Here is a 14,127-nt window from a genome sequence, read left to right as displayed (position 1 = left end):
ACGGAACAACATTATGTACAGTTAATCTTTCAGTCCAATCTTTTTAATTCCTTCAGTTATAAATAAAGGGGCTCTTTTTGTCCGTGTGTGTTGTAATGCTTCGCCATCAGAACAGAGGCGCTGTTTGCAAACACAACACCGGGTGACAAATGTGTCTGTTCCTCCAGGGGGCGCATCGAGGCCCACAGACGAAGCTTCCTTCAAATCCTCAAATCCCAGGACCGGAAATCTTTTAAATGCATGCAGCAATCTGAGGAGGCAAATATGAAAAGTGCTCTTACAATCTATATAATATGATTACATGAAATCTCTTGCGCTTTTAAAAATGGTAACCACGCCACAATGCTAGCAATGCTGCCTTTCTACCCAATAATGTTCTATCTGCCTACTTGTGATGGATACTGAAATCACGGAACGTAGGCTAATTCTCGCGAGATGTGGCTGTCCTGAAACGGTTCCTTTAAGGTAAGGTCCTGAAAGCTTAATCGTACATTATAGTCTTTAGGGAGTAGTATAATTATTATTTCAAGTGCGTTTCGCAGAATAAACATTGTGATTTACTGATCAGTGCCAGCCTTTTAGCCATGAGCGTGTTTTAGAAGGGAAAACAAAGGAGCTCTTTGTTGCTGCATATGGCGCTGGTTTTAAACCAGTTTATTCTTTTATTACTGTGATCAAAGACCTTTGACATAGATATACATGAAGATTCACAGTGCGCGCGCACGTGTGTGTGTGTGTGTGTGTGTGTGTGTGTGTAACCCTTTTGTACAAAACGCAGTGTGAGATTCTACAGCATAGCCTACTTGTGTTTACAGCTGCAGACCGCATGCAGTGCATGCATGATACAGTGACAGACATCTTTGTAACAATGTGTCAAAAAATACAATGCTTTCATACAGTTTTAGGCGTAAAAACGGAAATGCCATTGTCCTTTAATATAGACTTTGGTTTTGAATGATTACCAGGATTTACATGGTTCTATAAAGAATGCACTACCATGGATTTATATGGTACATGGTTCCTAACTGGTTGGTCACAAAGGTCTCACACCACCCAAAAATGTTGGTCTGATGGGTGAAAATATACTTCATATTAGCTTCCTTTTTTAATTTTTTTTTAAAGGAGTACTTATTACGCAAATAATATAGTCCTACTTTAAAAGAATATACTGCAAAGTGCAAATGTAATAATGTTTTTGGACACTTGATTGTGTGTATTTGCATTTAAATGCAATTAGCAGAATTTTAGAGTACTGCCAAAATGTACTAACAAGCATTTTATTTAACTAAAATATACTCTTTTTTTTTTTTTTTTTTTGTAAGAAAATGTATTGAAATATATTTGGGTCAATGACGTGACGGGTAATTTTTTAGTCCAAAGGCCTTAATAATAATAAAAAACAAAGATTTGACATCCAAAGTATATAAGGTAGTACAACTTTATCTCTTTTATTGAATCCAAAAGGTTTTAATTATATTTGACTACATATAAAGGTATTTTAAAGATTTTGAAGTGTCAAAAGGTCATTCGGTTTAACTGTCCGAAGGCCAATACAGCCATTTCATTTGTGATTAAAATATCTTAAAATGTAATACATTTATACATATTTTTTATTCTGACATGATTTTATAACATTATATATCAACATAGTGCAAAATGGTATTAAAATTGTGTGTAGAAGTCATTGCTTTGTTATGAGAAAGAATGTTCGGAAAAATTTATTTCATTGATGTCATCTGGAGTAACCGATATAAAGGCACCATTTTGGATAAAGTCATGCGGTCAATATCACGTGACAGGATGTGACATCATTCAGACACCTGCAAAGGACCACACGGTCGTGAAGCAAAGTAAGTAGCTCACTCTTAACTATTTGAAAAATTCATGTTTTTTGCTTGCTCATACGCATGTCTGGAAATATCAGGTCATTCGGTACAACCGCTATAAAACATGGAAAATGTTGTAATATTTAAAAAACTTGTACTAAATATAAAATGTCTGATTATCTTTTTGAAAATATTGTCTGAAAATTTGGTTGTACCGAATGACCTACTGGTTGTACTGAATGACAGCAAGGTATGTAGGTAATATCTGTACATAAATACAATAATAAATAAATACAACATTTTATCAATAGGAAATGTGTTTATTATTACATCATTCTGACTGAATTTTACTTTTGCAGGTGCCTTTATCCAATAAGGAAAAAGCAGCTCGCTACTGGGAAAGAATCAAAACTGATCCTATTAAAAAAGAAGAGATACTTGCCAAAAGAAGAGAAAAGTATAATTTGTTTTATTATTTATATTATTTAATTATTATTATTACTATTAACCCCTTAAACCCTGAGGCCATTTTTGGAGTTGTTTTGTCTGAGTGACACACAAAAAAGTAAAGACTCATAACTTCAAAACTATAACAAGGAGAGTCAAAAGGTAGGTATCGTTTGATAGAACTCTTTTCAAATTTTTTGAAAATATAAATTACATTACATTTGGATATTCTCCTGCCGAGAAACTGCTGATAAATACAAAAAAACCCCCATAATTTTTATTATGATTTTGCATATCTCTCTTGTTTGACATGCAATAACTTGGGAAGGAAATATGGTAGCAGATTAATTCTTTTTTGGGGAAGTACCCCTAAATGTGAGCTGCATCTGAATCAAATTTTGTGGTGATCGCATAAAGTACTCAAACGTTACAGCATTTGGAACAAAGGTAGCCTTTTTGTTTAGTCCTCGCACATTTGGAAAGCAATAAAAAAAATGAGTTTTCTGAGTGACATACACAAAACTACAGACTCATAACTTCAAAACTATAGCAAGGAGAGTCAAAAGGTAGGTATCGTTTGAAAGAACACTTTTCAAATTTTTTGAAAATATAAATTACATTACATTTGGACATTCTGCTGCCGAGAAACTGCTGATAAAAGACAAAAAATATATATATTTTTTATAATGATAATGCATATCTTTCTTGTTTGGCATGGTATAACTCAGGAAGGAAATAAGGTAGGAGGAAAATTCTTTTTTGGGGAAGTCCCTCTACATATGAGCTGCATCTGGATAAAATTTTGTGGTGATTGGATAAAGTAATCAAAAGTTACAGCAAGAAAAAAAAAGATAGCCTTTTTGTTGAGACCTTGACGCCCCCTCATGGGCATTTTTGATAGTGTTTCACCATGAAGAATATCTTATCATAAAAGCAATAGATAAAGTTAATTTTGGGCTCATTTTAATTGTATTAATATGCTGTAAAAAATGAAGTGCCATTTTCAACGATTTTTTTAATGTTTCATGAGATGTATGATGTTTTTGACACATTGCAGTACATAGTACAAAAAAGTATTTTATAGATTATGATTTTTTTTAAATATTTATCAGCAAATAACTCAGCAATACTTAGGAGTTTTTCAAATTGGCTACATTCACTGTAAAGTTCAGACTCTAAGGTTTCAAATGACACCAATTTTGTTTGAATCAAGGCAATATTTTTGAAAAATATGATAATGAATATTTTCGCAGCTAGGTGGCGCCATGGGTGGCGCACGCGGTCGGTACACTCCGGTTTAGAGAGACTAGTCAGCACTTGTTCAGAGTTGATTGAAGTGGTTGGATTCTTTAAAAAGCTGAGATTCTAAGCTTTAAGATGATACATATTTTTTGTTATTCCACATTTGAAAACGAGCGCGGACGGTTCCGGGAAAATTGGAAAACACTTTGCTCCCCAGAAGGATGAGAGACTTGTTTTTTAGCCAAGTATGCATCACTTCGTGAGGAATATCTCGTGATCAAAGCAATGGATTATGTTGTGTTTGGGCTCTTTGTAATCGTGAGAATCTGCTGTCAATAAAGATGTTTGATTTTTCACAATCCATGCATGTTTTATTGAGTTATGAGCTGAAACGTCACATCAAAACAACATAGCATCACTGCTATTGCTACTTCATAGGTGCGCCTCTGGTATTTTTTTGTGTCAGAACGCCATAAGGAATATCTTTAGATCTGAGTGATGGATTATGGTGTGTTTGGGCTCTTTTTAATCTTAACAATCTGCTGTAAATAATGATGTGCCATTTTCCACAATTGATGCATGCTTCATTGAGTTATGAGTTAGAACGCGACATAAGTGCTACATCTATAATAAAGATCTATGTGCGCATTTGTGGCTTCGTGTGTTACAACTCCACGAGGAATAACTTTAGATATGAGTGATGGATTATGCTGAGTTTGGGCTCTTTTTAATCGTGAGAGTCTTCTGAAAATAATGATGTGCATTTTTCTACGATATGTGCATGCTTCATGAAGTTATAAGTGAAAACCAAACGCGAGTGCTTCATGAGTATATATTTGGCTAGGTGCGTCTTTGATATTTTCTGTGTTAGAACGCCATGAAGAATATCTTTAGATATGATTGATGAGTTTGGGCTCTTCTTAATCGTGAGCTCCTGCTGTAAATAACGATGTGTCATTTTTCATGATCGATGTATGTTTCATGAAGATACGAGTAAAAAGGCCAAGTCTAAGCTACCTCGCTTGGCTACGTGCGTTTGTGTATTTTTTGTGTATTAGAACTCCATGAGGAGTATCTTTAGTTCTGAGTGATGGATTACGTTGAGTTTGGACTCATTTTAATTGTAAGCATCTGCTGTAAATAATGGTGTGTCATTTTCCACAATCGGAGCATGTTTCATGAAGTTACAAGCGGAAATGTGTCTAAAATTCAGCATCCATATATGGTTTACCCATGGGTCTCTTGAGGGGCTTATTTTACAAAAACCTTGCTCAAGTTTAGTAAAAGCCTGAAACAATTATGCTTGTTGTATTCTACTCATTGAGACCTTTCAAATGACATATGACACATGACTATCTGAGAAGTATGATGTTTTTGACACATATCAGTACATAATAATTCCTCTTCCTCATAAATTATGTATTAAAAAAAAATCATTTTATCAGCAAATAACTCAGCACTACTTTGGAGATAATCATAATGGCTACATTCATTGTAAAGTTTAGACTCTAAGCTTTCAAATGATGCCTATTTTGTGTTGATCAATGCAGTAGTTTTGAAAAATATGACAATTAATTTTTTCCATAGCTAGGTGGCGCCCTCCGGCGGTATAATCCGTTCTAAAGGAATAACTCAAAACCTTTTAGGAGTTGAATAAAATGTATAGGTGCATTGAAAAGCTGAGATTCTAAGCTTTAAAATGATACCTATTTTGTATTATATCATTCAGTGGTTGCTTAGTAATTTGATTATGAATTTTTTTCATGGGGTGGCGTCCCGCCGGCGGTTTAAGGGGTTAAATTAATAATTTTAGATATATTCATGGTTAAACCGAATTACTTTTTTAGTGACAAATTTTGTCCATCTTGTAAAAAATGACATTAGCAGTGTTAATTGATTGTAAAAACCACATAATCTCATTGTTAACACTTAGTAAAACTAAAAAAATGGTTTCAAAATAAATTATATCTTGATTAATGTTTTTTTTTTACACTTGTAAAAACCTTATTCGTCAATGACCCATTTATTATAACTACACATTTTTAATGATGAAGCTGCAATTTAGAAAATGTTAAATATTACCTGTAAATGTAATATTGAATAGCACTACATGTACAACTTTACATGTGCTTTAGTATGTTTAGTAGTCAATACATCAAAGTGTAAAAGATTAAAACAATCACTAAAATTACTTAAAACTTGACATTGTTACAAAGTGTGATTTTTTAAAAGTATAAAGTGTGTAAAGAAAGTGTACTCTTTTTAAACCACTTAAGTAGGCCTTTTATATCATTTGTATTATTAAGGCCTGGTTTCACAGACAGGGCTTAGATTAAGCCAAGATTAGGCTTTAGTTCAATTAGGGCATTAAAGGCACAATATGTAAGATTTTTGTATTCAAATATAAAAAAAAAAAAAAAAAACTATAACAGTGTTTTATATTTTGGTGACTTGTGTACTTACATGTAAATGTAAATAAATAGGTATTTAAAGGGAAGAAGAAAATGCTTCCCATATCTTTTATTTTAGGTCAGACTTAGTCCAAGTTTATGTTACTTGGTAGAAGCTAGTCAAATTAGACAGATGCCAACATGGACAGGTTGTTTGACATGCCCTCATCTTCAAAAACCGTGAACAAGACTATTCAAAGAAAAATAAAATGTGACCCACGCAAACTATACATTAAATATGGGTTTGGAATTGTGTTGTTCACCACCTGATGCCCATTTAAAACCACTGCTATATTGTAAACGTAAAAGATGTGTTAAAACCTTTTCCTTTTTAGATTCAAGCTCGCTGTAACAGCACCATGTCTGCGCCGTCTCTCCCGCCAGCATCCCCTGTCCTCGCCCTGCATTCAAAAACACACAAGGACACTATCCTGCATAAATTTGACAAACTCAGAAGAAGTGAACTGCTTTGTGACACAACCCTTATCGTAGAAGACGTGCACTTCAAGGCACACAAGGCTCTTTTAGCAGCGAGCAGTGAATATTTCTCAGTGATGTTCACTGCTGAAGATCAGGTAAGCCAGTCGGTGTATAAGCTGGATGGCATGTCTGCGAAAACCTTCTCGGCCGTGCTTGAGTTCATCTACAGCGCAAATGTGTTGGTGGACCAGAGTAGCTCTGAGCAGCTGTTTGACATGGCCCGCTTTCTGGACATCCCAGATCTGCTCAAAGCCCACAAGGACCTTCAAAAGGACAGTTCAACGGTTGAAAATGTGGGAGAAGGTGTTGATGAATGCATACAGGCAAAGCGTAAAAGAGGGCGCCCGAAAAAGAGCGCGTACACTCAGGATTCAATCCAGACAGAGAATCCAGAGAGCGGTTTACCAGCACAGGCTCAAGAGCCCACAGAACCTCTCTTAGATCCCACTTCACCTCCAAGAGACTTAAGTGACAGCGACTACAACCCCAGAGAGGAGGACAGACCCCGTCACAGCAAGCGCAAAATACGGCAGCCTGTCAAACTGAAGGGATACAGGTTAGGAGACAATCTGTCCGAACGCAAGGAGCCGGGGAAGAGAGGGCGAAAGAGGAAGTACCCGGACACAGAGGCCAGATGTGACGAGTGTGGGAAGGTTTATAAAAACCATCTGTTTCTGAAGATACATCAACGAACTCATACAGGTGCGCCTTTTTTGTTATTATACTAAATAACCGACTAAATAGTAACAAATAGAAATAGCAAGCTAGCTCTGAAAGCATGAGATCCCACCCTTCCTTCAGAGCGTCTCCAAAGCCACGCCTCCTTCAAAACACATGAACGCTCACAGCAGGGACCTCTGTCTCAAAGCGCATAATATTACAATAATAATGAACGTGAACAACTTAAAGAGCACTGACCTGTACCACCTGACTGCTGCAGATTCATTTCAGTGTTGATAGTGTTGCCATTGAAACGCATAAATTCAAGTCACAAACCGTTCCAAATTACAATAGTTATAGTGTGAACGCAGCATAAGCCCGTGGTTTTGGTTCAGGAGGAACTGTAAAAGGTGGCTGCTGTTTCGCTTGCGGTGCTCTGTGACTGACGTCTGTCTAACTCATACAACTAATACATTTAGACCACTTAACTTAGTGATTGCTATCAGGATGTGAAGAGACTTTCAACCAGCATAACAAAAAATGTTTCTGGAACAAATCGCCTACCCTGCCTTTAGCTCATGCGTTAACTATAATGCTAATAAATGTGACCTTATTGTAAAGTGTTACCGTTTGTTTTAACGTGTTTGTATTACACACTAAACATCTATCAATTAACATGACTTGGTCAATATTCTTTTAATTATATTTAAGTATTTCATCAGAGATTAAAGACGTCATGAAATCAAAATTGACCCTATTTACTTTGTTAGCACATATTACTAGTCTTGTGTTGAACAATTAATCCGAGCAAGTTAATACACAGAAAAAGATTGTTTGTCGTGGTAATCTTTGATCAAAATCTGAAAAGTTACTTCCGGTCTGGAATGGCGTTCCTTCTCTGATGATGTCAGTTTGACGGCTTGGGTTGAAAACGCTTAACCACTCCCCTCAAACGGTCAGTCTGCTATGAGCAGAGGTGGAGAGGAGGAGCGCTAAAGTAAAACTCTGCCCTCTGTTCAATATTCCGTTACATTTGGAAATACGTCACAACACTGGAGAAAAGTCGTTTGCAACTTCCGGTTCACGGGGACTTTAAAGGGCGGTCATTGGATGCCCATTTTCCACAAGTTGGTATGATTCTTTATGATACTTTGGTTAAAATTCCTCAATGGTTGTGTAAAACAACACCCTTTTTACCTCCTCAAAAACAGCTCTGTTCACAGTGACCCGTTTCGGTGCATGTCTAAATGATAATGAGCAACTGCTCACCCCACCCCTCTCTTACATGGGGCATGTCCACACAAGACAGGTAAAGTCCTGCCTTGACATACACTATACAAATGGCTGAGGGCAGAAATATGCTAATACGGGACAGTCCGTCAGTGGTTGTGGGCGGAGCATCAGCAATATGATATCATATTGCTCAGAAAATGGCTCAGAGTGAATGAATTCTTTTCATTGCATGGTGGTTTTGTCCACACACTGCAAAAACACATTTACATGCAGACACCATATAAAAGTGAGTTTTGCATCCGATGACCCCTTTAAGACTATTTTCGACCCTTTTCACATTTCTGGGGTTCTTAGAAGCGGAAGTCGTCATAGGCTAATGTGAAAGGCATGTGAAAAAATAATATATTTTTGTGTTCCCATTTACTCCATTTGTTTAAAAAATAATAATAATCCACGATCGTGTTTTAACTTTCCAAAAAAGGAAGAACAAAATTATTTAGAGCTTGATTAGCTACATTGGTCAGAGAGAAAGAAATTCGCCATCACTCCTTTGTTATTACAAGCACTCACTCAGTAGCATTTACCGCTTTTCTACCATTTAACGCCAAGACGTTATAACACTAGATAGTGTTATAACTTAAATAAATAAATAAATAAAAAAGAAAATGTAAAAAAAAACGTTGCTAGATTTAGGATGTTAATAATTGTGGAAATGCGTCATCAGAGTCTGTGAAAAGACTTCACGTGTCCATCGAAAATCTCAATATAAACTGACTTCTTTTCATGCAGGTGAAAAACCGTTCAGATGCAGTGTTTGTGGGAAGGGTTTTACCCAGAAACACACTCTTTTGGTTCATCAGCGCATGCACACGGGAGAAAAGCCCTTCATCTGCACGATATGCTCCAAAGCGCTGTCCACCAAACACTCCCTACTGGAGCACATGAACCTACACGCAGGTGAGGGACTTCACAACTACTTATACATGACAATTCAGTAGTTTGGGTTAAGACTAAAATGCTTTTATCCATCAAAGATGCATTAAGTGAATCAAATATGACAGTAAAGACATTTAGAATGTTACTAAAGAATAAGAAAAGTTTCTATAGCAGCAATTGATTTCTGACGGTCATGTGACACTTAAAAGGATCCCAGACAGCAACATAGTGTCGGCCCCCATCCGGCCCACACTCAAAAGCACTCTCACCCTCATGTCGTTCCAATCCCGTAAGACTTTCAGTCATCTTTGGAACGCAAATGAAGATCTTTTTGATGAAATCTGAGAACTTGTTGTCCTTCCATTGACAGCTACGCAACTACCACTTTCAAACCCCAGAAAGATAGTAAAGACATCACTAAAGGAATCTATCTGACTCCAGTGGTTTAACCTCAATTTTATAAAGTAATGCGAGTGCTTCATTTGTGGAAAAAAAACACAATTTGCCACCTCCAACATGAGTTCATGAAAGCACCACAAATAAATTTCTCCATTTTCTTTCCACAGAGAATAAATCTTTCAGTTGTGACCAGTGTGGGAAAAGCTTCAGTCAGAAGCGGCAGCTGAAAAGCCATTACCGCGTTCACACAGGAAAAGCTTTACCTGAGTGTGCGCAATGTCATCATAAATTTATGGATGCAGCTCAACTGAAGAAGCACCTGAGAACTCATACTGGTAACAAACAGATCACACTTCATAGCAGTTTGCATATCTGTGCTGTATGAACACCTGTGTTATCATTTCAGGTGAGAAGCCGTTTACATGTGAAATCTGTGGGAAGTGTTTCACAGCCAAGAGCACGCTGCAGACACACATCAGGATACACAGGTCAGAAATCAACATATTAACATATTAAGACACCGCCAGTAAATAGAGGAAACAAAATAAAACTGATAGATATCACCTTACTTAGTTGACTGATTATATGAAGTTTTCTGAAATATTGTTTAAATATGCAAATGAGGCATTGTGTAATTAAATATGCACTAATTTGCACATTTCCAGAACAGAAATCTGATCATTGGATAAATTCTTGTCATTTTGTTGACAGATTTTTGATCTTGATTTTGATTTTTCAGATCTCTTTATCACTCTATAAATCAGAAAATACTGTCAAAAGCCGGAAAAATAATACATATTCACCATATCTTTAGGAATAAAATGTTGTATAAAATAATCAGGTGAATGATATATGAACAAACCCCTCTGTAAAAACCTTCAGAATATCAATGTAGATTATGGGAGTAACTTCCGTTAAACTGTAAACAATCAGTAAAATGTTTGCTCTTTGAACGCAGTAATAAGCATTTTTAAAATCTGGGTATAATAAGATAACATTTATTCTACTCACCCTTCAACCATTGAACATTAAAAGAAAATTTTAAAGTGAAAAGGCATTAACAAAGTACTTTCAACAGACCATGAATAACCCCAAAAGCTTGATTATTTCTGCAGAAATATTACGGCCGTGTTAAATATCACTGTAGTAATACTGTATATGTCTGTGTTATGTAACATACATCAAAAATGTTCATTAACTGGAACATTGAGTAAACACAATAAATTGTAGAAATATTCCAGTAAACACTGTTAATATGGATTAGAAGTGAAAAGGGGAGACAATTATATTTTAAGCATCCGTGTAAATACAAACCTGGAAAGAGACGTGAGGATTTGGGGAGAAAAACAAGAGATTCCTAGTGCATTCCATTGAATTATTCATGGGATATATCGTCAATTAAATCAGGAGAACAGACCACAAATGCGCAGTATATGTTGTCCTTTTCATACTGTTACAGCAGAATATAAAAGAAAACAAGAAAATAATCAGTATAAAAGAATGCAGCGACTGAAAAGAGCTCTTGCCATAGATATTCTTGTTATACCATATCACATTAAAATACCAAGCTATTATCTGTTATTATCCGGACAAAGGACATTTTACAGCTCATTCAGACAAACTGATGGATAATGATCATCCTTTGAAAGGATTTGTTTCAGTCTTTTTGAGTGGAACTTCCCCAAATCAGAAGTGGATATAAATCAGACAAATTATATATAAACAAAAAGCTCAGTAAAAACCTTGAGAATATAGATAGGAATAAACCTGTCAAGTTTAGTGTATGTAAAGCTGCTTAAGTGGAGATTTCTGAAAAATACTTTGATGGAACGGCCTTCAGAGATATGTATTGTAATTTAAATTTGCAGATGCAAATAGATAAAGTGCAATAAAATAAACAATTGACCCTTCGCTAAACCCCGCCCTCCTTAGTTACTGTTGCTACGCCTGACAAGCTTTCGCGCCTGGCACGTCTATTACAGCATGTATGCACCGGTGTCAGACATTCCCAAGGAGATAATTAGTCATTTTTGGCAAACAGGTGAAATATCTGAGAGAGCAAGACAAAAGAGACTGCAGTATGCATTCGAGGGATATATCCACGACATGATATGCAACCGATTAGAGAATAATTTAATCAAAATTGAAGCTAAAGCCTATAGGTTCCAGCGCAAGCAGCAGCACCTCATACGCTGACAATTCCAATGGGAAACACACAAATTGAGGAACAGCTATGTTCATGCACAGCAGGGTGAGTGAAATTTGAAAATAATGTAATAATTATAAATCAAACAGCTTGTCCATAAATCTTGTGGAATAAACACAAGACATTAGCCTGACCACTTTGCAATGATAACATTCTCCCGCTTATATTTTTAACGCGCCAGGCTAAAGCAACATGTCGTGGAGCAAACGTAGGTGTTTTTGTTAATCCTGTCATCCCGGCATTTCTCCCCTTGGCTGTCCAAACTTTTAGGATACCGGGTATCAGATTTGCACAATGCTTCGGCATGTTTCCCTCGCTCGAAGGCTTGCCAGAACTCCCGCACCTAGTTACGGTTGCTAAGCCACGATTGGCCTGTGGCGGTTTTTGGGCGTGGCTTAGCGAAGGGTCAATTAAAGTGATTTGTGGGTGTTGTCTGGAACAAAATCTCAAAACTGACCAGTGCATGAAATAACGTTTTTGCCTGTAGTGTCTTGCCTTTAATGTTCAAGATTTGCATGTTTAAGAAAAAAAAAAATCGTCTTGTCAAATTCTTGTCATCCAGAGGAGAGAAGCCATACGTCTGCAATGTCTGCGATAAGACCTTCTCGGACCCCAGTGCCAGGCGGCGTCACGTGGCGTCTCACACGGGTAAAAAGCCCTTCACGTGTTCTGTCTGCAACCTGTCGTTTGCCCGACTGGACAACCTTAAAGCTCACACCAAGACTCACAACAAAGAGCGTCAACCAGGAGAAGCTGAGAGCACGGGCCCCGCGGAGGTGCAGGCCACGTCAGGGGCCGAAGAAATGCACAACATCCTCCAACTCCAGCCGTACCAACTTCCCACCCACGGCGAGCAGGAGATCCAGCTGGTGGTGACCAGCGAGGTGGAAAACATCAACCTGGGTCAGGATCAAGCTATCAGCATCATCACCGCAGAAGACACTTCTGTGGAACAGGGTCTCACCCTTCTCACCCAACCACAAAACCTGGCATTGGTCGCACCGGACGGGTTAGACGGCAGCGCTCAAATCCAAACCATCAGCGTCTTGGGAAGTCAAGTGAGCAGCGGGCAGTCGGAGCAAATGCACGTCATCACGCTGACCAAAGAAGCCATGGAGCAACTGCAGGTTCACCACGGAGCTCCACAGCAGCTGCAGGTGATCCACCAGCTGTCCGAAACCTCGGAGAATCCCAGCCGGCCGATTCCAACAGGAGGCATTCACGTCAGCAGTCAGAGCGGGCAGCCCATCTCCATCAGCCAGACCAGCGAGCAGATCCCCAGCCATCAGATTCAGGGTCAAACCTTCCAGATCCAGGCGGGAACGGTCTCGTACCTCTACACCACCAGCGTGACCCCGCAAAACTGAACCCACACAACCATTTAAACCCTTTAGGACTCGCTCACAGTGCTGATGCTTGTTCTCTTTGGCTGTAAATGGTTATATTTTAATACAGTAAAGCTGATTGAGAATAAGCAGAAACATCTTTTTTTTTGGATAATGGCTGCAATATGGATCATCATAACCATTATTAAACTGTTTTTTTTGTATTTGTTAATGACTAGACTAAAGATAATAAATGGTTCACATACGTACAACTTCAACTGTATTTGTCCAAAATCAATTTATTTAAGTGTAATTGTCCAGCATGACAGTAACATTGGCTCAAGGCATGCGTTTTTCTAACCAATGCTTATTGCCATAATGCAAAAACATTCACTGTAATTTCTGTAATGCAAAAAAGTCATATAAATGATAATTTCATATTCTTTACTGTAATGCAATAAAAAATTATAGTGCACATATAATTTTTATTTATAAAATTACAGAAAAAAATCATGTAAATGTGTTGACATCATTAGTTTTTAATGTTATGTTTTTGTCATTTTTATTATTTTTAAAATGTCTATTTTCAATACATGTTTTAATTATTTTTGTGCTAAAGTAAGTTAATGAAATGAAATTGAAATGTGTCATGAAAATTATACAAACAATCTTCATGGTCAAAATGTATATGGATTTTGTGGTGAAATGTGATATTCACCCAATAATGGTTAAACATTACGTTTTGATTAATGCACAGTTTTAATTACAAATAATCAGACCTGTCAGAGCCATTTAGGTTAGAATGGAGTCTGGACACAAGTAAAAGTGGAAGACGTGTTCAGATCCAACTTCCAACTACCTCCATTCTCTCCACTAATATCCTGTCATCTCTCTACAATCTCTATCAATAAAAGTCTCAAAAG

At 37.1% G+C, this 14,127-nt stretch overlaps 1 protein-coding gene across 2 annotated transcripts; it reads left to right on the top strand.

Annotated features, from left to right (window-relative positions):
• The first annotated feature begins 50 nt into the window (after positions 1 to 50).
• zbtb24 (zinc finger and BTB domain containing 24) lies at positions 51 to 14,127 on the top strand. Of its 2 annotated transcripts, XM_084393637.1 has the most exons (6): positions 51 to 465; positions 6,301 to 7,147; positions 9,128 to 9,295; positions 9,841 to 10,008; positions 10,080 to 10,161; positions 12,442 to 14,127. In XM_084393637.1, the coding sequence occupies exons 2-6, from the start codon at positions 6,325 to 6,327 to the stop codon at positions 13,244 to 13,246; spliced, it is 2,046 nt and encodes a 681-aa protein (XP_084249763.1). In that variant the 5' UTR covers positions 51 to 465; positions 6,301 to 6,324; the 3' UTR covers positions 13,247 to 14,127. The 2 variants fall into 2 exon arrangements, with proteins under 2 accessions (XP_084249763.1, XP_084249764.1); XM_084393638.1 differs by lacking the exon at positions 51 to 465 and having other exon boundaries at positions 5,915 to 7,147.

The sequence above is a fragment of the Rutilus rutilus genome, assembly GCF_951802725.1.
Source record: "Rutilus rutilus genome assembly, chromosome: 21".
In the NCBI taxonomy this organism is placed as follows: domain Eukaryota; kingdom Metazoa; phylum Chordata; class Actinopteri; order Cypriniformes; family Leuciscidae; genus Rutilus; species Rutilus rutilus.
Note: the sequence above shows the minus strand (reverse complement) of the source record. Positions and strands in the feature narration are given on the sequence as shown.